This window comes from Phycodurus eques, chromosome 22 (genome assembly GCF_024500275.1).
Source record: "Phycodurus eques isolate BA_2022a chromosome 22, UOR_Pequ_1.1, whole genome shotgun sequence".
Lineage (NCBI taxonomy): Eukaryota > Metazoa > Chordata > Actinopteri > Syngnathiformes > Syngnathidae > Phycodurus > Phycodurus eques.
Window position 1 is genome coordinate 3,493,900 of NC_084546.1, and position 22,602 is coordinate 3,516,501.

General features: G+C 45.6%; 4 protein-coding genes across 7 annotated transcripts; 2 read left to right on the plus strand and 2 right to left on the minus strand.

Moving 5' to 3' along the window:
* Nucleotides 1-977: 977 nt before the first annotated feature.
* prmt8b (protein arginine methyltransferase 8b) lies at nucleotides 978-7,800 on the plus strand. The gene is made up of 10 exons (XM_061668129.1): nucleotides 978-1,291; nucleotides 1,772-2,026; nucleotides 3,050-3,205; nucleotides 3,318-3,381; nucleotides 3,488-3,630; nucleotides 3,723-3,810; nucleotides 3,908-4,023; nucleotides 5,984-6,134; nucleotides 7,006-7,127; nucleotides 7,457-7,800. Exons 1-10 carry the CDS (start codon nucleotides 1,223-1,225, stop codon nucleotides 7,538-7,540), a joined length of 1,248 nt encoding a protein of 415 aa, XP_061524113.1. The 5' UTR covers nucleotides 978-1,222; the 3' UTR covers nucleotides 7,541-7,800.
* Nucleotides 6,603-14,837, minus strand: cracr2ab (calcium release activated channel regulator 2Ab). 4 transcript variants are annotated; one of them, XM_061668125.1, is made up of 17 exons: nucleotides 14,312-14,837; nucleotides 14,134-14,245; nucleotides 13,464-13,653; nucleotides 13,239-13,385; nucleotides 12,652-12,742; nucleotides 12,496-12,591; nucleotides 12,237-12,424; nucleotides 11,704-11,775; nucleotides 11,580-11,628; nucleotides 11,399-11,481; nucleotides 10,737-11,274; nucleotides 10,524-10,659; nucleotides 9,733-9,814; nucleotides 9,433-9,547; nucleotides 9,265-9,366; nucleotides 8,882-8,958; nucleotides 6,603-8,114 (listed from the first exon to the last, which is right to left on the minus strand). In XM_061668125.1, the coding sequence occupies exons 1-17, from the start codon at nucleotides 14,453-14,455 to the stop codon at nucleotides 8,027-8,029; spliced, it is 2,310 nt and encodes a 769-aa protein (XP_061524109.1). In that variant the 5' UTR covers nucleotides 14,456-14,837; the 3' UTR covers nucleotides 6,603-8,026. The 4 variants fall into 4 exon arrangements, with proteins under 4 accessions (XP_061524109.1, XP_061524112.1, XP_061524111.1 ...); XM_061668128.1 differs by having other exon boundaries at nucleotides 10,737-11,181; nucleotides 11,399-11,484; XM_061668127.1 differs by having other exon boundaries at nucleotides 10,737-11,181; nucleotides 11,580-11,775.
* A 233-nt stretch (nucleotides 14,838-15,070) lies between these two features.
* ccdc59 (coiled-coil domain containing 59) lies at nucleotides 15,071-16,985 on the minus strand. Its single transcript, XM_061667747.1, has 4 exons — nucleotides 16,227-16,985; nucleotides 15,644-15,974; nucleotides 15,457-15,565; nucleotides 15,071-15,381 (listed from the first exon to the last, which is right to left on the minus strand). The coding sequence occupies exons 1-4, from the start codon at nucleotides 16,369-16,371 to the stop codon at nucleotides 15,202-15,204; spliced, it is 765 nt and encodes a 254-aa protein (XP_061523731.1). The 5' UTR covers nucleotides 16,372-16,985; the 3' UTR covers nucleotides 15,071-15,201.
* Nucleotides 16,600-22,302, plus strand: mettl25 (methyltransferase like 25). Its single transcript, XM_061667748.1, has 12 exons — nucleotides 16,600-17,072; nucleotides 17,213-17,374; nucleotides 17,450-17,565; nucleotides 17,625-18,107; nucleotides 18,179-18,326; nucleotides 18,499-18,593; nucleotides 18,673-18,702; nucleotides 18,952-19,025; nucleotides 19,431-19,524; nucleotides 19,648-19,722; nucleotides 19,936-20,007; nucleotides 21,088-22,302. The coding sequence occupies exons 1-12, from the start codon at nucleotides 16,847-16,849 to the stop codon at nucleotides 21,172-21,174; spliced, it is 1,662 nt and encodes a 553-aa protein (XP_061523732.1). The 5' UTR covers nucleotides 16,600-16,846; the 3' UTR covers nucleotides 21,175-22,302.
* Nucleotides 22,303-22,602: the final 300 nt, after the last annotated feature.

Consider the following 22,602-nt stretch of genomic DNA (forward strand, 5'->3'; position numbering starts at 1 on the left):
TGCAGCAAACCTCATTCATATAATTGAATTTAACAATGGCCTTTTATTTCTCACGACTGATGAAGAATAATGAAGAAGTCGTACACGGACTGGCACAATTCGAATGATACGCACCTCCATGCTGTTTTTAAGGAAGCAAGTGAGGTGCACTTTATTTCTTGCTGTGTGAGTGGATGCTTCTGGATGTAAGGCGTAATAAAATATCAGACATATGACATATGTATGCATACTAATAAAGGGCAATGCATTGGCCATGTTTCTTACAATACCTCACTGCAACCGCAATTCATCACATCTACAGGGGGTGCTTTTCTTTTGTTGCATGGTGATCATTTCATAGCATTTTGTAAATTTTGATTTAAAAAAAAATATATATTTTAAAAAATGCATTTAAATATCATTTGAAATGTGAATTGAATTGTCATTTAAATCCAAGAAACATCATTTGTCTAGATGTCTTATTTAATTTAATAAAAGTTACATTCATATAAAAAGGACAACGACAAAATAATGGCATTCATTTTAATAGGATTTTGTACATTCAAATAAAAAATATACATTTTATTTAAATATATTTAATTCTAATTTAAATAAAAAATAATGACATTCATTTAGGAGGATTTTGGACATTGTCTAAATTCAATTGCATTTTCTAACAATGTAAAAATAATTTACATTTAAATATTCAAACAATTAACTAGGAATAAATAATGGCATTAATTGAGTGGGGTTTGTTTTTGCATGTTTCAATATTATTAATCTAGATTTTATGTCTTTGGTATTGCAGGTGTACCTAATAAAATGGCCGCTAGGTGTTCATTTTCCCCGCAGACTCGAACGCCCCCTCAGCTATGTGAGAGAGAGAGAGAGAGAGAGCGAGAGAGAGAGCGAGAGAGAGAGAGAGAGAGAGAGAGAGAGAGAGAGAGAGAGAATTTGTGCGTGCAAAACTTCGGAGGTGCCTCGACCGTCACGCACGCGAATGCGCGCGTGGTCTCTTAAGATGCACGCGTGCACAAGGTGGAGGGGATCGAACCCGGAACCTCCTGCAGGCGTGCACGCGCATTTAGCGAGAAGATGTATTAATGCACCTTTCGTGCAACTTTTTTTTGGCCGTTTCTTTTCTGTGTGATTCTTAAAAGGAGGCGCGTGACATTTCCACGCATCTCCAACCGAGTGGCCGGTGGGGTCGATCAAATCTCGTGCGCAAGTCTCGCCGGCTCTCATGGGACTCGCTCACTCGTCGCGTTGTTTGCTGCTACGGCGGAAGATGGCGGAGGCGGACGGCTGCGAGGTGAGTACAGGACCACGGCTCGGCTTGGGCGTCCTGCACGAGATCCACGCGTGATCTCACGCCCGCGACAGTTTATGCCGCGATAGTCACCGTTGCATCAAGGATAGGGCTTCGGGTGCAAATGTCACGTCGTCGTGGAAGAAAGCTGCGAGTTCGCTGTCCCTGGTGCTGACGTGACGTTGCCCATTTTATTCGATCATATTGGAACATCGAAAGTGCTCCTGTTCCCAACAAGGCGCTGCAGCGCTCGTCAGGACGAGCGGGCGTCCTAATATTTCGCTGCTCCCATTCATTTGAACGGGAGCGGACTAAACATTAGGAACACCTCTCTCTGAACACCAAAGTCACAGAATGCTTCCGAATTCAGGGATATATTTGAAATGTGGTTATTTATGTGTAGTTTATATTTTGCAAATATCTATTTTAGCGTTTGACGTTTTCAAATTTGGAAGTTTCTTTCTCGTTTTTTGTATTCCCCAGCGACACCATGCCGTCACCTCCCACTTCTCCCAGTCCACCCAGCCATCCCGTGTGGCCAAACCAGTGCCTGTCGCCCCCCAGCACCAGCACCAGCACCAGCACGTGCCCCGCGCCTCCCGCACGCCTCGCGTCGCCGCCGCCGCCTTCCAGGGCGCCGGTCCCGCTCGAGGCGAGGGCGCCAAATTCCTCAGCCCCGAGGAGATGACGTCGCAGGACTACTACTTTGACTCCTACGCCCACTTTGGCATCCATGAGGTATAACGTTGACATTTCCGCATTATGGTCATATGTTTCACTTTGTGTGAGCACTAATACGTTCAGCGGGATTTCAAGATCGAGATATTCACCAGGGGCGCGTACCTTCAAGGCGGGGCCAGGCAACGAAAGAGTCAAAGGCAGCTGTTGGCTTCAAAGGGAGCGGTTGGCTGTGTAATGTGAAAACAGTTTGTATGTGGAGAGGAAAATGACATGACTGGTTCTCATCTCCTTATCTTGTTATTTAACGCATCTCCACAATAGCTGATATAATTTCCGTTGAATTAAGTGAAGTACTACTGCTGTTTTTTTTTATTTTAAATGTTTTTACTAAAACAGCTGAATGATTGATTTCGTAAAGAAAAAAAATCCTTTTATTTTTCGATTTAAAAAAAGACTTTGACCATTCAAATTGTTCTTAACGTTTTAAATAAAATTACGAAAAATATTTATATACCTCTAAAATGTTACAATATTTTGTGTCAAACAACTACAACATATAATTGTGATTCCATTTTAATTAAAAAAAAAAAAAACGGCAAAGACTATTACATTGACTCTTCTGCCCACATCTACTCGTATACAGTAATATGCATCCTGCATATTAATCCACATTTCTCATGTTGGAGTGCTCAGCTCCAATTCCAGCCAAGGGAGGCTTGTCTCGCTTCTTGAACATACGAAAATAAGTTTGGCAAAAGAGATGACCTTTGCATTAGCGACCGTCCTCAGCGTGCTGGCGAAAAGAACCTCTTTTACGGTTATTTAAGGGATGACTTTGCCTGCTGAAAGGTGGCAGAGTGGAAAGAAATTGGGGACAGTTTTTCACCCGAGAGATTCTAAATTTAGTCGAGCTTTCGCTCTCGCACAAAGCGCGCAGCACAAAATGGGATATCGGGCGACTCCCGCAGGAGTTGCGATACGCTCTCGTCTATTTCAAGACACCGGCGCCGAGACCATTGGCCCATATTCGCCGTTCGTCTTCTTCAGTGCGGGTATGAACCGATTCCGCTCCCCCGCCAGGAGATGCTGAAGGACGAGGTGCGCACGCTCACGTACCGTAACGCCATGTACCACAACAAGCACGTGTTCAAGGACAAGGTGGTGCTGGACGTCGGGAGCGGGACGGGCATCCTGTCCATGTTCGCAGCGAACGCCGGCGCCAAACACGTCTACGGGGTGAGGGGGGGAAAAAGCCCGCCTAGTAATACGAGTACGCCGACTTGATCGATTCGTCGGCGGCGGCGTCGACCGAGACGTCGCGTGAGAACTGCGCTTTTGCCGCCCACAGATCGAATGTTCCAGCATATCGGAATATTCCGGGAAGATCATCAAGTCCAATCACCTGCACAACGGTAAGCACAAAGCACGGAAATGAGCATATTCACATCATGACTGTCAAACGCCAAGCCATATTTTTGAGTCGTCCTTGATTCTGTGCGTGTGTGCGTTCGCTTGCAGTCATCACCATCTTCCAGGGCAAGGCGGAGGAGGTGGAGCTTCCCGTGGACGAGGTGGACATCATCATCTCCGAGTGGATGGGCTACTGCCTCTTCTACGAGTCCATGCTCAACACCGTCATCTTCGCCAGGGACAAGTGGCTGGTACGGTACGCTGGAGGAGAAGCGGGTTGGTGCTTGGTGGTGACCTACGACCTTTGAGGGCGTGTGGGTGCTGACGCTTTTCCTGCGCTCAGAAACCGGGAGGCCTGATGTTCCCTGACCGAGCGTCCCTCTATGTGGTGGCCATAGAAGACAGGCAGTACAAGGACTTCAAGATCCACTGTGAGTCAATTTGTGGAGCTTTTTAACACACAATGGTAACTTACTACACGTGTGCGTGCGTGCGTGCGTGCGTGCGTGTGTGTGTGCGCGTGTGTAGGGTGGGAGAACGTGTACGGCTTCGACATGAGCTGCATTCGCAACGTGGCCATCAAGGAGCCTCTGGTGGACGTGGTGGACCCCAAGCAGGTGGTCACCAACGCCTTTCTGCTAAAGGTCAGCTGCACATTTTGGCGACGACAAATGTGGAGATTTCTGGGGGGCTGGAAGGGGTCAAATGCGTTGAAATGTTCTAAACGATTGAAAGTCTTAATATTCCTTGTTTAGCAATAATGTAATATAATGTAACTACAGCAACGTCACGATGTAGGAACATTGCAAAGTAAGCAGGTTTTGGTTCGAGGAAGATTTTTTTTGGTGTGTGAAATCCATCCATTTGCTGAGCCGCTTCTCCTCACTCGCCCATCCCAGCTGTCATCGGGCAGGAGGCGGGGTACACCCTCAACTGGTTGCCAGCCAATCGCAGGGCGCATACAAACAAACAACCGTTGGCACTCGCATTCACACCTACGGGCAATTCAGAGTTGTCGATGAACCCACCTTGCATGTCACTCCGGTGAGTGCCCGGAGGAAAACCCACGCAGGCACAGGGAGAAATTGGCTTCCAATCAGTCCGCGGTGTGCCCCGCTTCTTGCTCAGACTCAGCTGGCGTAGGCTCCGACTTACCAGAAACCCTAACGAGGACAAAGTGGTGTAGAAAAGGGATGGCTTGTTACCTCATTCACCTCCATGAGAAAGTCCAAATATTCGAAAGAGCTCTCAGTACCACTCCATTAAAACACTGATGTAAAACCAAAATAAGGTCATTTGTTGACAAAATGAATACACATATGACACTGTCAATCAAATATGAACATTAGTATTGTAATTGCACAATTTGGATTCAAATTCATTGGACCGTGAACATCTACCTAATGTTGTATTTCGACTCACATTTGAGCTGTGTTAATTGGTCTTTTCTTACCTCGGCGCAACAGACACATTTTCATTGAAGTAACTGTCACAATCGTCCGTGACGATAGCGCTATGATTTGACTTGTTTTGTCCCAAAGAAACAAGTCGGTTCCTCGAGTTGTGTTTTTCCAGGAGCTTCGCACATGCAAGGTTCACTGTCACGCTTACAGTAATATTGCCATGGAGTTGAACTGAAATATCACTTCAGGTTTGAAGCGTTCACATTGATGAGGGAAGTCTGGTCGGCGATATCCAAAAAAGCCTCCTTTGCACTCCGCAATCCAAATACATTCAAGCAAAATTGGATTTGAAATATTTTTCATTTAGTTTTGAGTCAATACACGTTTACATTGCATATTTTTAATTTAAGACATGATACATTCAGCGCACAGAATTCTAGACAAAACTTTTAAATGTAATTGTTTTATGTAAAAAAAGAAATACGTTGAACAAGTATTTCGATACTAAAATAGTTCACGTAAATGACGATAAGAATGTATGGTGAATTCATGGATTTTTTAAAATCCAAAGTTAAAACAAATGATTCACTCACTTGTTGTTTTATAATTCGGACAAAATGTGGAGAAATATTTTGTGGTTGTGATATTTCATCATGTCATTTTTTTTCCCCACCACTTTTGTGGAACACACGTGCTCACGCGAACACATCAGCCTCACTGGCCACAACATTGGATCAACTCTGAAAGTTGGGTTCCCCCCCCCCAAAAAAAAAAAGAACCATTTTTGCTGCGAAATGGCCAATCTGTCGCTATTTCTCGAAACGGCAACAACCAGAAGTGAGCGTCATTGTGTACTGTGGCCTGCGAGAGTCCGTATTTCGCAGCCATAGCGACGGCGGTCTGCGCATGACGTGAATCATGTGGCATATCCACCGACAACAAACACACAACAACACACCCACCCACACGAACAGCATGTGTAGTGTGAGCTCTCGCTCGTTTGGAGTGATTCAACCTGTGGGCGCGCGCGCGCGCACACACACACACACACACACACGTACACAGTGAACGTTAATCATGGCAGATAAACATATACGTGTCTGTGTGTGTGTGTGCGTGTGGGAGTGTGAACTTGACGTGCTGCAAAGAAATGAGAGAAAGGCGTACTTGTTTTTGTTGCTCCTCCGCCACCTACGCACAGGAAGTGGACATCTACACGGTGAAGCCGGACGACCTGACCTTCACGTCGGCGTTCTGCCTGCGGGTCCAGCGCAACGACTACGTGCACGCGCTGGTCACCTACTTCAGCGTCGAGTTCAGCAAGTGTCACAAGAAGACGGGCTTCTCCACCGGTGAGGCCCGCCGGACACAAAATCGATTTGAAGATTTTCAACTTCCCCCCCCAAAAAATGTTTTAAGATTGCGAGGATTTTTGTACAAAAATTGCATTGTAAATGTTTTTTTTTTTTTTGCAACTAAAAAGAATTTGACCAATCACTTTCTTGCTGCTACATAAAATTGGCAGTCACATTTTCAGGTTCAAAGAAAATACATTTAATTTGAAGAATTGTAGGATTTTGTACACATACTGCATTCTAATAGTATGTTATAAATGAATAAAAATGCAATACAATAAAATAAAAAAAAATTATTTCTTGAATATATACACTTTTTTTTAAAACTCACCCACTGTTTTTTTTAATTATGGCAATATATACTCTGTTACTTTCTCTCTTTTTTTTTTTTTTTTACCATAGCGTCTCCGTCATAATTAATAAATCTATTTTAGCTGAGGTGAGAAGCCAGAGCAGCAACCTGGGGAAATTCAAGAAAGAAAAAAAAAATAATAATAATAATCTTCCTAAGCAAATGTCAGTTTTGCAAAATGGGTCCATTCTTCCGTCCTTTGTGAATGCGTCACACAATACCTGATCTCATGAGCAGGTGCACCTCATGTTATGTATATATTTACATAACTAATATTGTGGACTCGTCATCGTGCCGTTTTTTTTTTTGCCAACGTGGCATGCGGGAAGCCCACGGTATTATGGAAGCTTAAGTCGCATAACGCCGCGTAGAGGATCTTCTGTGTTTGGTTTGCGCCGTCGGCGGGGCCCGAGACCGAGGACGACGACGGCGGCATCTGGAGCGATGCCGTCTTGTCTGCCCGTCTGGAGCGATTCCTTTCGCCCGCGTCAACTTCCCGTTTGGCTCCTTCCGCAGCGCCGGATGCGGCGAGCACGCACTGGAAGCAGACCGTCTTCTATTTGGAGGACTACCTGACCGTGAAGAAAGGCGAGGAGATATTCGGCAGCATCGCCGTCAGGCCCAACGACAAGAACGAGGTAAGAAAGACAAATGCGCCTTCATTCAAACCTCGTGTTACGTTCATTTCTCAGGAACAGCAATCGTGTTCCTGGGTCAATCTGACCCATGATCCAAAGAGATGAAAAAACCATTTTTTTAAAACATTTCAATCATTATATGTATAGTTGATTACACTTGTTAAGCCACGACATGTACTACGTGTCATTTTGACCCACAAACGTGACAAAAAGGGATAAAATGAACATTTTCAGGTGTGCCAAAGAAACAAATGTAACAGGAGAGTTAAAAAAACAAAAAAACTAAAATAAATCTGCTTCCCGATTGATTTCCTGTTCTTTAACTGCAGCGTGATCTGGAGTTCGCGCTGGAGCTGGACTTCAAAGGCCAGCTATGCGACGCCGCCGTCTCCCACGACTATAAGATGCGCTAGGCGCCCAAAAACCACCGCACCTCACACGACGCCATCCCAGCTCGCTTAACAGTGATGTCATCAGTATCAGCAATAACACCAAAATGACGGACATGTCGAAGAATGTACCAACCTCAACGCACTCTCCTGTTATGTCGCGGGGCAGATTGTCCCGTTTTTACTGTATTGTTTAGCATGAGAGAGCTTTTGCTGAGTTAAGAGCGCCGTGAAACCGAGCACTAATGTAAACATGGAAGAGAGCCGATGAATTAAAAGCTGAAACGACGTCAACTTTTCCCCATTTTCATTTCAAACTGAGTTGCAAATATTTTATTCATTCTTCGAGGTGATTACGTTACAAATAGGGCAGATAAAGCTAATGCTACGAGGAGCGTGATTTCCCCAACGATGATGCGTTCCTATTAATATCTAGTAATGGTAACAACAGAACATATTAAGAGCCTTGCTTGACGCATTGTACAAAAGAAGACCTCCGCCGAGGCGCGTTCACTTGCAGCAGGCTTTCTTCTTCAAGGGCTGAGCGCTGAGGATGACTGTGGTGTCTCTCACTCGGTCTTCTTGCTCCATCAACACCCTGAGGAAGCGCATACAGTGGATAGAAAAAGTCTACACACCCCTGTTGAAATGCCAGGTTTTTGTGAAAGGTAAATGATTTCAACACTTTCAGCCACTGAAGTAGGCTTTTCCTGACTTTTTGTTGTTGTTGTTGTTGTTGTTGTTGCTTTCTGGCAGAAGCCTGCAGGTTTTGTGCTAATACTGACTGATATTTCAAACTGTTCATAATTCCCTCCACCTTGTCTTAGGCCCCAGTTCCAGTTGATGAAAAACCGCCCCGAGACATGATGCTGTCACACCACTTGTTCTTTTGGTGATGAGCAGCATTGTGTTTGAACAAAACATACCTTTTGGAATTGTCACCAAAAAGTTCAACCTGTTTCATCGGACCAGAACACATTTTCCGATTGTCAATAGTTCAAAATAGCATTCGGCGTTAGTACTAAACCATCAGGCTTCTGCGATAGTGAGAGAGAAACAAAGAAAAACAGTATCAGGAAAAGCCTACAAGAACAGCTGGGATGTATTTGAGGTTAGTCAGTGGCATTTCAAATAGTGGCAGCTGTGTGCTGACTCCCATTGAACATGATCTTAAATGTGATTGGTTAATAATAGGGTGTGCACACTTCTAGGTGACATGTAATGGTGACATTTTTTGGAAACTGATTCACTTTGGTCTCATTTTCTTATTTCCTGGCATGTGAACAGGGGGTGTGTAGACTTTTAACATCCCGTGCATTGAGGGTATTGCTATGTGCTGCGCTCATACAAGTGATGTTCTCCTACCGGGCCAGGTGGGTGAGGGACTCGGTCACGTTCTTGCCTGTGTAGGCGCTGACCTCGTAGAACATCACCTTGCTTTCCTGCGCAGGAAACGCAAGACATGAAAACGTTTTTTTTTTTTTTTTTTGGGGGGGGGGGGGTGACTATTTCTCGTCACTCTTCATTTCTTTTTGTGTAAGATGGTGGTTGTCATGAATAACTGTCGAGAGGAGCCTAATTACATGACATTATGTTCGCGCCATTTGCATGACCCAGCATGCAGCGGATTTGTACTTTCTTTTTTTGAACTATTACGACAAGGGCTTGTATTTCTTGTATGCAATTTGCCCGTTTTCATGAATAACTGGGAAGGAAGGATCGCTGTGGAATCGGTGAGTTCTCCATACTTGAGCCAATTGTTCTGCCTCTTTGAAGGACACCTCTCTATCTGCATCCATGTCCATTTTGTTGCCCAGCACGAGGATTTGGACGCCTTCTCCTGCAGCGTCCTGACAAAAGAGAGGGCTGATGTGTCTGAAAGGACTTGAAGTTAAGAGGAGGGGAGTTCCTGTCACCTTGACGTTGGCGAGCCAGGGTCGCACGGCCTTGAAGCTCTCCTCCAGCGTGACGTCGTACATCACCACCACGCCGTCGGCCTTGCGAAAGAACTGCTTGGTGATGCTGCGATACCTGTGCCAACAACCCCGTGAACGTCCTTAACCCTCGGCTAATAGGACGCGGGGCCGCCGCCAGAGCGCTGTCGATTCCGAAAAGCCGCCTCGTTGATTTAACTCCAGATATACGCTGAGCTCGCAAATTCAAGAGGGCGCGACGGGAGATTAAACGGGCGCGGAAAATAAATGATGGCTGCTCACCTCTCTTGACCCGCCGTGTCCCAAAGCTGCATCGCGATCTGCATACTGTTCAAGGTTAGCGTCTTCACGCTGAAGTCGATCCCTGATGAAGAGTCAAGTGTGATGTATTAGTCACTGAGAAAATGCAAATGGGAATGATACAAATGTAAAACATTTCATCCAAAATAGATTCATATTGATATTTCATTCAAAAATGATTATGTCAAAAAATCTATCTATTTTATCTTCTCTAATATTCATGGGGAAGAAAAAAATATGTATTTTATTGAATTCTTATTTTATTTTTCCACGAGTCACTGAGAAATTTAGGACAATACAAACAAGTATTGTTTTAACTGAATGAGAAATTGTGAAAAAATGTGAAGCAACATTTCATTTAAAAAACGTTTTATTCAACATTTAATTTCAAGAAGAATTGAATAAGAAATGGAGGGAAATCTACAAATTATATCGCATTTTATTTGTATTTATTTTTGCATTATTCATTGAGAAATGGAGGACAATTGCACTTTTTTTCCCATTCAGATCTTTCCTTTTTTAAGTTCAAATGGAATTTTCTCGAGGAAATGCTTCTATTTAACCTATTTTACTTCTATGTGTAATTACAATACTACACGCCGAGGAGCGCGCACACACCACAGTTTTGGAAAAAAAGAAAAAGGAGAAGGATTGGGAGAGATGAAAGCGAGAAAGTAATCTCCTTTGACATAATCTTCAGTGACTTTACAAGCCTTTTCATGTGATTTATCTTAGTTAAAAAAAAAAAATTCCAAAAAAAAAAAGTTACTGACCCACAGTCGCCGTGATGGATGGGTGGAAATGTCCCTCGCAAAAGGAGTGTAGAAGCGACGTCTTGCCCACGCTGGAGTTGCCCACCAAGACCACCTTAAAGAGACGACTGGGGCCTAACGCGGGCGCTTCTGCCACCTTAAATGAGAGAAAATGAATCAATATAGAAATGCGAGGGGACAAAGTTGGTTTCCATAAGCCATGATGTCACATACGTGTTGGGTCTCCTTCCCGACAGGCTGCCCCCGCGGCGACGTGGGGGTCGTCTTCGCCCGGGAAAACTGTCCCGGTTTCCTGGGGACCACGCCGCATTCCAAATCGCTATGCGCCACCTTTCCGTCTTCCTCCTCGCTGAGTTGGTGCTGGAGGAGTTGCGGCCCCCCTTGGAGGAGGTGAGGCAGGTGGTCCTCTTCGATGGAGATGACCCGGCGGAGGGGCCACCCGCCCCGGGGCGAGTCCGGCACCTCGTCCTCGACGTCGGCCTCGGTCTCCGGCCTCTTGGCCCGCTCTCTCCCGGTCCTCCTGAAACTGGAGGACCTGGCCATGGCCTTCTTGCCCTTGGCCCTGACGTTGTGCGCTTTGGGAGCGGCGGGAACGCCGTAGCCGTTGGCCAATCCGCCGCTCTTCCTCACGGAATTGACGGCGACGGCGTCGTCCTCACTACAGGAGGAGGAAGCAACAAACACGATTTGAAGGTGCTCTATAGGCAAGGCCTCCAGAGACTGGTAGGAGCCATCCTGCACCACAGGAGATCTTTGGAAACGGGAGAAACAGAGGATGTCCTCAAATGTTAAATGAGTGGATTATGGAATGAAAAAATGGCAGATATCCTCTGTTTTTCCTCTTTTATGGCACATAGTAATGATGGAGGAGTCACCTTTTGGCAGGCTGGCTGCTGTCGTCCAACATGCTGGCCAGGCCTGCCCGCTGCTTCTGCTTCTTCCTCAGAGATGTTCTTGGCTGCTTTTTTTTTTTTTTTTTGGAAGAAGAAGAAGAAGAAAAGAATGTGTTAGAAACACGTTTGTGTATTTGTTTGCAAATAATACAAAAAGACTTACCACACCAGAGCAGATGTCACGCTCGTCCTTTAGGTGTTTGTTCATCTCTCTGGGGGGGGGGGGGGGAAGACATGCAGATGCATTGGAAATTAGAATAGAAATGAAAAGTGTTGTTTCGATGTACCGGAGGAGATCGAGCTGTTTCATGAGGCTTTGCTTCTCTCTTTGCAGTCCTTCAGTCACTCTGTACATTTCCCTGGAGGAACAAAAGAATGATAATTGACATGAACCTGACATCGTTATGACGGAGGAAAGTACATGTGAGGGCTGTCGGGCAAAGAACTGTTTGGTAACGCAAGTGGTTCTTAACGGTTGGATGGTGACACGATTCCTCTGAGGCAAGCCGCTAAAAAATATGAAGACAAAACAATATTAGACTTCTATATTGTGAGAATTATTATCATTTTTTTAAATTAAAAAAAAATGTTAGGTCAGAAAAAGTCTTTTTTTTTTAAGCAAAATATATATATTTTTAAAGATTTTGCGGCAGTAAATTCAATTGAAGCACTAATCCAAATTTGAACCGCTAATTGAAAACACTAACCCTGGCTTGAAACCCATGAGTGAAACCATACTTTGGAACTCAAACCCTAGCTTTAGCTGAAAACGTATTTGAGGCAAATCGTCAAACATGGCGTGCGCGTTTCGGGCACCCACATCTCCTTCTCCTGGTGCAGGCGCGCAGCCTGCTCCTGCAGCACGGCCAGCTGGTCCTGGGCCACCAGCAGCCCCTGGCTGGTGCTCTCCAGCGCCCGCGCCAGCTCGTCGTTGGTCACCTTGAGCTTGACGTTCTCCACGTGGCTCTCCTGCTTCTCGCTGCTCAGCTCGCGGCACTCCAGCTCCAACTTCAGACACGCCAAGAACGTTTTTCAAAATAAGAAGCCACGTGACGATGATCTTGAATTAACCGAATCACCCTATTCTGCTTCTGGAAGAGCAGCTCCAGCTCCCTCTCCTTGGACGACAGCTGCTCTTCCAAGTCCTGGCTTTTCGACTGGAGATGTTCCGAGTCCTGCGGGGCCCGGGGTCAAAGTTGACGAGAGAGCGGGTGGAGGAGATTAACGTGAGGTACCTTCAGCAGCAGCCGGTCCTTCTCCGTCTTGATCTGCGCCTCCATCTCCTCGTACAGGTGGCGGATCTCGTCGTCGTGCGTCGCCGCCTTCCTGCGGGGGAGAACGCCCATTGAGAACGAAAACATTGCAGGATAGCCCGGAGCGGAACACCATTTGTTGTGCGGTGCCAACTTTTGCACACACCAGTATTCTTTTGAAAAAAACTGAAGCCTTGAGTGGTACTTGCCTTCCCCTCTGAAAATTAGGAGCTAAAAAGCTAATTCGCAGGCGCACTGTACCATGCGGTGCCATGGGAACGTGACCCCAATTATGTTGTACATGACTAGCGTGCTTCTGTGTTGAACACAACATGGACGTTTTCACACGGGCTCAAGGCTAAGATGAGACATGGATAAAGTCTTATTAGTAGATTGCGCCATGTTGGAATTACAGTTAAACGTGCTTTTATGTCACACAGTGTTTGATAGGGAAGGGGATCACGGTTGTACATACTGTATGATAAGTACAGTAACCCTAACTTCAAACCCTATCCCTGTCTTGAAACCCTACCAATATCGGCTTGAATGATTTCTTTGCATCCTCTGACCTCTGGAGGGCGCTCTCCATGTCCCTCTTCTCCTGGCGGGCCTCCTTGATCTGATGCGTGACCCTGGCCAGGAACTCCTCAAAGTTGGACAGAAGGTGAGGCTCATCTCGCCTGAGCCGCGCCCACAGGCTGCGCACCTCGTCCGGGCTGGAGGGAGAAGCAAGCGTGAGCGGGGTCGTCTTCAGTTCGCAAGTCGGCTCTTCGGCTTTCGAAAATGCCGCTCACTCCTCGAAAACGTTGCCGGCTCCCAGGCTGTCGAGCAGCATACAGAAGTGTCCCTCTTCCTCGTCCTCGCCCCCGGACAGCTTGGCTTCCCATTGGCTCTGGTAGAAGGCCTCCTTGGTCCTGAAGCCCCGAGCCTGCGACTGGGCCGGCTCGTCCGTCACAGAGATTCTCCGGCCGTGAAGGAACTGACCTGATACCGGGCCGGTCGGAGTCATACACGCGTTTAGTTCCAAATGCATGGGCAAAATAAAATAAACACACACACACATACATTTTATTTTTTGCCAAATTGACTTCAAATTTGCTATTTTCTTTGAGATTTGGGATCTACAAAATATTATTTATAACAACTGTTTATATACTATACTGTGTATATATTTTTTAATATTTGATGGCAACTATCTTAATATTAAAAACATTGACTTTTATTCGTGAAACAAAACAAAACAAAAAAGCACTTTAATCTAACGTAGTATAATTGTGTGGAATTGGTGACTAAAAAATTAGATATTTAATACCGTGATGCTAACATTGATTGTTTTTGTAATGAGGCTGTATCTTATCATAAAAAAATAATAATAAAAATCCAGATCTACAAATCAAAACGCCTACACAGGAAGTAGCAAAAAACAGTTCTACTCTATGGGAAACATTCTTGTTGGAGACGTACTGAATCCAGAAGAGAAGGCCTCAAGCGTGAGGTAACCGGCACGCTCCGTGTCCAGAGAGTCAAAGACGTCCTCCAGCTCCTCTGCCGACAGCGGCAGCTCCCTGTGGAGCCTCTAACATCACGACACGACAACTTCAGACGCCTTCAAACACGTCCAACCATCCCCGCCGACTCTCACCCTCATGTCGGTGCGCGTGATGAAGCCCCGGCCTTCCACGTCGCACGTCTGGAAGAACTCCTCGGTCTCGTCCAGCAGGGCGATGCGACCCCAGCCCGAGCTGCGGCGACCGCCGGCCCGTCTGCTCTCCTCCTTGCGCTCCATGTTGATTTGCCCCGGTCGCCTTCAGCGGCCAAAACCTCGAAGGGGCATTTAGGTCAGCGGGGATTCAAGATGAAAGGGTGGCGTTAAGCGCTCTGAGCCCTTTGGGTTGTCATGACGACAGAGGAAAAGAAAAAAACAGCAATAAAAGAGGCCAAGTTCAAATGCACCCTTCGGCAACACCACCAGCGAGCTTTGTCCCAGTGCTTAATACCTATACTGCCTGCAAAACTACTAATCATGTTTTCACACACCACGTAACTGCTTGAAACCCTTTTTTTTCTTTTTTTGGAAACGAAAGAAGACACTATAACATTCCCCTTCTGCAGCTTTAAAACGCTGCAAACTATGGATGATACAAATAACACGACAACTTCTTACCGTGAATAAAGCCGCAAAAAAGAGAACAACAAAATCGCAACAGAAAGGCTCGCCGCTGAAAGTTACTCAGTCATCCTGCGACCATGTGATGTCAGGCGGAAGCAGACCCGGGGCGCCGCGCGGAGAGGGAGCGTAATCTTGCGTGCGACGTGCTCTTGTTGCCATGACAACAATCTCAAATTAAATGAATTCCTGATTAACAACAAGAAGGGCTTGAAAAGGCTTAAAATAGGCAGCATTTTCACATTTATTAACTAAAAAAAAAGCATTAAATAATACATGAACCTATTGTCCACTTATCGTACAATGCCATCTTGTGGTAGAAATGCACAAACATATTCACTTTCTGGAGCAAAATCTGAGTATGTTCAGTTTTTGGGAGTTGTTTCCGAGTTTTTCTGGATCTTCCGAAGCAAGTAGTCCATTTGAAGATTGAGGTTGGGCTGCCCCTTCTTTGTCTTTTTGCACAGCATCTGAAACGTCTCCGTCTTCTTCTCTTTGTACTTTCGGATGGCCTCCGCTCGCTGCTGCTTGCGCTTCAGGAACTCCTGGAAAGCGTGAAACGGGGATCAGAATTTGAAGAACAAACATTTCCGCTCCAACAGTGTAAAGATGATGATGACCTCTTTCTTTTTCCTCCGCTTTGCTTGGACTCTCTCGTACTCCTCCTGTGACCGCTGGAAGGACGACGACTTCTCCAGTTTTTTCTTCATGCGGTTACTTAGTGGAAGACTAGAAGGGAATATTGGAGAGAAATGTATTTACAATAGCAATTGACAAGTGGACTTTGTGTGGCGATGTAGCCCATACCTTTCTGCTACTGATGCTGACTCCTCAATATCTTCTGCCTCAGGCGCGCCACTACCTTCTGGATCGGAGCTCGCGTTCTCCTCCATCGCCCTGTCTTCCTCCCGGTCTTGTCCTTTCATTCTCAGTTTAGCTCGGTTCACTCTGTTTGCCCACGACTCATTCTTGAGCTTCTCCGCCTCGGCCACGTACAAATGTTTGAGGTGCTCCGGGTACGTCTCGCGGTACAGCGATGACGAGGACGTCTGCATGTTTTGTTTCTTCTTTTCCTTTCGCACAAGCTTGTTGTACTCATGCTTGACTTTCTCCTTACGTTTAAAAGCAAAACCTTGACCTGGAACATGGAGATAAAAGCATGTTGAGTGTCACATAATAGTGTACACATTGTTATTGACATAATTTCAAGCTACTAATGGATCAGATTTTTCATTTTCCCTACTATAATTGTCTGGAAGGTTAATTTGGTAAATAATTCCGTGTAGTAAATTACAAAACAAGAGATTCAAATGGAATATAACAAAGGGAGTCAACTCCAAAACATGCAACACACAAAATACTACGAGCAAAATGCAAAGCCGAAGCTTGCCTTCTTTAACACTTCCTTGGAAAAACGTGTTTTCCGGAACCCATTTCTTCTTTTTGACACCGGCATTTTGTTCTGGTCGCTTCCTCCAGTTTCCCTGTTTCTGTGGAACGTTACTTTTCTTCATTTTGTGATCTGTCGGGGCCATTTGGACTTAATTCCGTGTCTGGGATGGTGAGATGTTTACATGTGTTCCGACTGCGTGTATTTTACCAACAGTCGCGGGGTGATTACGTAATACGGTAAGACATAACTAATAACGTTCAGACCACTCGATCTTTCATTTTTATCCACTCTAGAATTTGAAACAATAAACATAACTACAATACATTGACAACAGAAAGTGATATTGTAATTTATCTATGGCTAAAGCGTACACGTTAACACTCTAAGCACAACGTTTTCCCACGAGAGGAACGCCGATGATCTTTTATTAACTACTAATGCCTAGAGTATTTCGGAAGTAGTCGGCTAACATGAATTGCCACAGAGCGCTTCAATTTCATCGTTTTTCACAATCGAAAGGAATCGTTTAATCTCTCGTTGGCCCGGTGACGTATTCCAACAAAGGTTAAGGAAAGGTAGCATAAAGGTTCGGAGATTTGACTTTCCGAAGAGGCACCATGATTCCCTCCTCGGTGGGCCTCGCGGAGCTTCGGCAACGCATCGATGAACTCACGCGTTTTCTCGCTGCCACTCTGAGCATCGCAAACGCGCACACTGTGGAGTTTTACACGCACGACGTGTGGAGTCGTTTCGTGGCCGTGTCGCCCGAGGAGGTGCTGACTGCAATCGGCGCGAGCGGCCACCAGGGGGCGCCACAGCTCCAAAACCAAAGTGGATCCATAGGTGGAGATTTGATTTTGCTTCTGGAAATATTTACATTGAGATTGTATATTATTTACGATGGGGAAAAAAAAGAACTTAAAATTCTGCGCAACTAATTATATGTCATTGGAGCCTTTTCTTACCCTTTTGTCTATAAATAGAGCAACGGAGGACCACATTTGGGTTTTGCCAAGACACAAACCGGCTGCTTGATGCTCACGAACTGTTGCGTGCAGCCAAGGCCCACTCGCTTCCCGGGCTGGGGGTCTGCACAAGCCGGGATGAGCTTCTGGAGGCCCTCAGACGAAAGCCATCGGAATTAGGTGCTGAGACGGGTATGAAGGTGATGTTTATTTGGATACTATTAATTGAATGCTCGCCACGTTACCCTCTTTTAGGCATCGAATTGGAGCCGGATGAGTTCATGAACACGAAGAAGTCGCATGAGGTGCAGTCCATGGCGGAGGTGGTGGACTGTTTGGCCAAGCGCTGTGGAGTCAAACAGGAAAGTTTTGTTTTTGAGCCCTCTAATGGTTTATATTGCGTCTGATAAGCGTCGTTTGGTTCCGGCAGGTGATAGACGTGGGTTCGGGGAAGGGCTACCTGAGCTCCTTCCTGTCCCTGCAGCACGGCCTCCGCGTCTTCGGCATCGACTCGTCCAGCACCAACACCCACGGGGCGCAGGAGAGGAACCGCAAAGTGAAGAAGTTCTCTAAGGTGTACCAGAAACACAGGAAGGCTGCAAAAGGAGAGGTAGAGCACCAGGTGGTCACAGAAATAAAAGATGAGGAAGATGAGTCCCAGAAGGATAAGCTGCAGACACCAGACTCGAAACCCATAGAGGAGTTCTTCTTAAGTGCCATGTCGTTGGAGGTGATGCAGTCTGGGAGAACTTCCCCCAGCTCACTGACTGATGAGGAGAGGCAGAGGAGGAAGAGGGAGAACCTCGAGAGGAAAGCCCTGAGCAGAAACGGCGCAACCAGTGCCGTCTTTTCACCGCTCACGTCTTACGTTACCGCCGAAACGGAGCTGAGGGAGCTCATCGATGAGCTGGAGGTGAGCTAATCCCACATATGGATTTTCTATCATCGCTAAACTTTGGTTAAAACCTTTCCTCCCGACGCCAGGATGCGGTCCTGGTGGGCCTGCACACGTGCGGCGACCTGGCGCCCAGCACGCTCAGAATGTTTGCGGCAAAAGCGGAGCTGCTCGCCGTCTGCAGCGTGGGATGCTGCTACAACAAGCTGTCGGAGGAGTTTGAGCCCGACGCACAGGGTAGGAACGCAATCTATTGACAGAAAAGACTAAAAGTTCGACATTAATTGACAGGCAACATTAAAGCACTTCCATTAATGAGCTCGGCAGTAACTCCTGGTTCTTGACTTGAGGCCGAACGAATCACAGTGTTTTACGATCCCCTGATCAAAAAACTCTACCGGCCCTCCAGATTGTTCGCGTGGTGCGTTCGGGTTCCCTCTGAGTCAGCACCTCCGCCGCCACTCGTGGTTCTGCGGCAGAAACGCCAGGATGTCCGCGTGCTTGGTGAGTTCCGCGAGTCACGTACGTGACGGCGTGGGGCCCGTGTTTCACCGTGTGCTTCCTTCCTTTCCGACAACAACAGGCGCTGGAAAGAGTTGCGGTGGGCCACGGGGTGAGTACGCCAGTGTTTGTTTGTCAATAGTCAAACAAAAATCAATCACATCACGGTCTCCATTGTTTCGAGAGCGTTTGTTTGGGGGAAGTGGCGATCGCGGCTCCGGGCCGAAGCCGATACTTGACGCCGGGTGCCATTAATATGGAATGTTTATAAATATGACTGCAACCACGCCGTGGAGGGAAGCTGAATGCAAAACCGCTCATCTGCCGGCATCATCTGCTTTTTGTTTTTGTTTCACACAAGATTCAGATGGATTCGCTGTTCTATCGGGCGGTCCTGCATGTTATTCTCCGGGACCACTATGGCACCTATAAAAGGTAACAGGAAGTAGATTTACTTCTGGCACCGTTGGGTTCGAGTGTGAGCAGTTGAAGTTTGCTGTCAAACTAAACATAAAACAAAGAGAACTATACAGCGCGTATTTATAACAACCATAGACTGTAACTTTGCTAGCTTAATGAGTTCAGATAACGGGAAATGCAATGCTTGCGAAGAGCATTTGTGTTCTCTTTCAGCAACAGGTATTTGAACACACATGGAGCAACGCATCGACGGAAAATATAACAATACTTATAAATAATAATAAAACAACAGGCAGATATTCTTTATCCTCTGCGAACAACTCGGCACGACTGTACATAATTGTTTTGACATTATTGTCTTGCTTGGTGTAAATACAGTGGTTGACTAATTGGTTGATTCTTCCTCATTTTCCCTATCAGTGAAAAGCGAGTGGGGAACGTCTACTCCAAGGCGAAATCCTTCGTGGATTACGTTCGACGGGCTCTTTGCAAACTGGATCTGGATGATTCACAGGTCAGAACCACAATATTTCACATTGACATTTGGATTCATAAAAGGTTCCATTTGTTATGTGGTGGCCTTGGTAACCACACCCCAACTGGTGAGACAGTCTTAGATGATACATTTCCCTTCCAGCTTTCCGATGGGGACATTCAGCGGTACCACGACGCCCATGTGTCGCGCCAGCCCGAGATCCGCGCTTTTAATCTGGTGAGCAATTTACACAGCCGCCCGCGTCGAAAACCAACATTTTCATCCCTTCTCGTAAAACCCAATAAATTGCCCGCCGTTAAATGAGCTCATTGCGGTCGGCTGGGGCATGAGGCAGAAATGATGTTACGCTGAACAGTGAAATGGCTTTTGGGGGCGACTGTAGCGTGTAAATGGCGAGGAATTCAAAACCTGACTCTCGTTCATGTGTAGTTGAAGGTGACCCTGGCTCCTTGCATTGAAGGCCTCATTCTCCTGGACCGCCTCTGCTACCTGAAAGAGCAGGTAATTAGAATCTCACAGTAAAGTGTGGCTGGTGAAATCAGTAGCAGCTTGAAGCCTCAAAGGGTGGTGTTTGATCCATGCGGTGATGAGTCCTACCATGTATGCTGACCATTAAAAGTTGTGATATCATCACAGAACACGCATGGTTACAAGTCCTGCTGGAATTCGCCGGACATGGCTGCTTTCAAATCCAAATGGTCAACTTCCTGTTCGATTTTGGGCACGGGTCCTTGAGGCTTTTTCATGTTGTGTCAATCGATGAAACAGGTGGATTATTATGATGATTTTTATTATTATTTTTAAGAACTTTCCATAGGCACTACTGATTGGTTCAGGAGCCCTAAAATCCAAACATTATTACCGTTTTCTAGCATTTTGATGCCCCCCAAAAGGTGACTAATCAAAAGCAGAGATTCAAAGAGAGCTTAATAAAACATCAAACAACTGAGCTTTCCTGTTAGAAAAAGGGTTCCCTGTCCCTGCTCCATACAGTACAGCATATGGACAAAAGTATTGAGACACACCTCTTCACTCATTCACTGCAAAGCAGAGTTCCCCATATTGCCAGCCGTTACAGAGCATTTTGACAGATTTTTCAAGACGCACACAAAGTGTTGAGTTCTGTGACAATACAAGCACCAAACCGACCAAAAGAAAGAGTAGACGCTCTTCTTTCACCAGAAGAAAAAAAGTTTCTAGCTCTTCGTGCTCTTGAGTAGTCAGCGGTAGAACATGGGTTGGTTTCACCAGAAAACACCAACACAACCTTTTGTGAAAAGAAGCGAGTCAAGCAAAATAGTGACTTTGACGCTCATATTATTATTATTATTATTTTTGATTTTGTGACACCTCAAACTTTCAAACAACAATACTGAGAAAGAGCTTTAGATGGCAAATTAATAATTTCTTTACAGATACACAATTATGAAACGCACGTCAGTGGCTTTTCTACATGCTGTTTGCATTCACTCCTTGAATTGAAATAGCTGAAAAAGTAATTGACGAACATATTCGTCAGTGGCAGTAAACGGTTGGATTCCAGTCGACGAATATAAATCTTAATTCTTCCATTTTCTGCAGGACAAGGGATCTTTTGCCACTTTGGTGCAGCTCTTTGACCCGCTTCTGTCGCCGAGATGTTACGCCGTCGTCGCACTGAAGAACTGATATACTTTTGGAATAAAGTGAGATTTCTTTTTTTTCCTATTAAGAGCGTCGCTCCAGAGGTCATGCAACACGTGCTTGAAAACACCTGGAAAAAGCACCAGTCCAGTTTGATTGAGCTATGTCAGTTTTTTTTTTTCTTTTTCTTTTCATCTTGACGTTGGAGCGTGTCTCGAAAACGCTCGTTTTTCAGAGGCGCTCGGGCAGCCGGGCCCTTCGGGGGTGTTTTTGGCAAAACCTGGATCGCCACGCAGGTCTGGAAAGACCATCGCGAAGCTCCCCAGTGTCGGAGGAAGAGGCCTTGACCTCTCTTTAATCTGAACAGCTGTTTTGCTCGCTCCCTCAATAAATCTTACATGCTCGGAAATGAATATTGTAGCAGCGCAGACGCATGAATTATGAATGGAATCAGAAGTCGTGTGGAGCTGCAGCGTTCGGGGTGACCACGAACGTCTCGCTGCGCTGTCGTGGGATTGCCGCTTCGCACTATTCCAAGTGAATTTTCACACTTGTAGCCGGGAAACTTTGTCAGAAACGTTTGGAAATGACAGCCAATAAATATGATTGAATTCATTCAAAACAAAAAGGCTTGTTGTCGTGCACATCAGGGTGATTTTACATCACAGTTAATATTATTACCATCAGTGGAGAGCGAGGCTCGGCCCTGCAGCTGTGATTATCCGTTTCCTGCGTGATGTTTATCTGCAGGGGTGAAGAAGCAGTGGTTCCGGAGTAAATAGCACGGGGGGAAATTACTCACTATGTTTGGTCTACAGTGCGGAGGAAATGTCGCCTTAGTGGCGGCAGCGTATCAATGGAAATATCAACGGAAACGTGGCAAAGGTTTGATCACTTTTTCCCACGTATCGCTTAAATTAGATATGGGAAACGAGAATTTTGACGGATTATTGAATTGAAGTGAATGTTTATTTCGATGTGCCATTTAAAAAAAGAAAAAAAACATTTTCATCTGTATTGTCCATCACAGTGCTTTTTGTTTGACTCATTTTTTAAATATATTTTCTTATACACATATTTTGTGTAAACGGATTTATCGAGCACCAAGAATGGTTACTTATCTGAAAAATGAAAGCTTCACCACTTAAGAGAAAAAAAATAAATACAAAACTTGATTTTATTGGTGACCTTTATGTCAAAAAAGTCTGTCATTTATAATAATAATCAGCATTATTTTTTTTTTTATGAGTATGATATGATACTGGAAGAATCTACAGCATGTATTGAACACAAATATAAACGCATCACTTGTTTTTGCTGCCATTTTTCATCAGCCATCATTTCTACATACATTCTTGGCTCTGTGGCGTTCCAAACGAAGCAACAGCGACCAAAACATGGTCTTCCTAATTAGTTGCTCCCAAGCCAGACTTCCAAAGATGTCACTAACCTCCGTATCCGATGTTTTGCCCC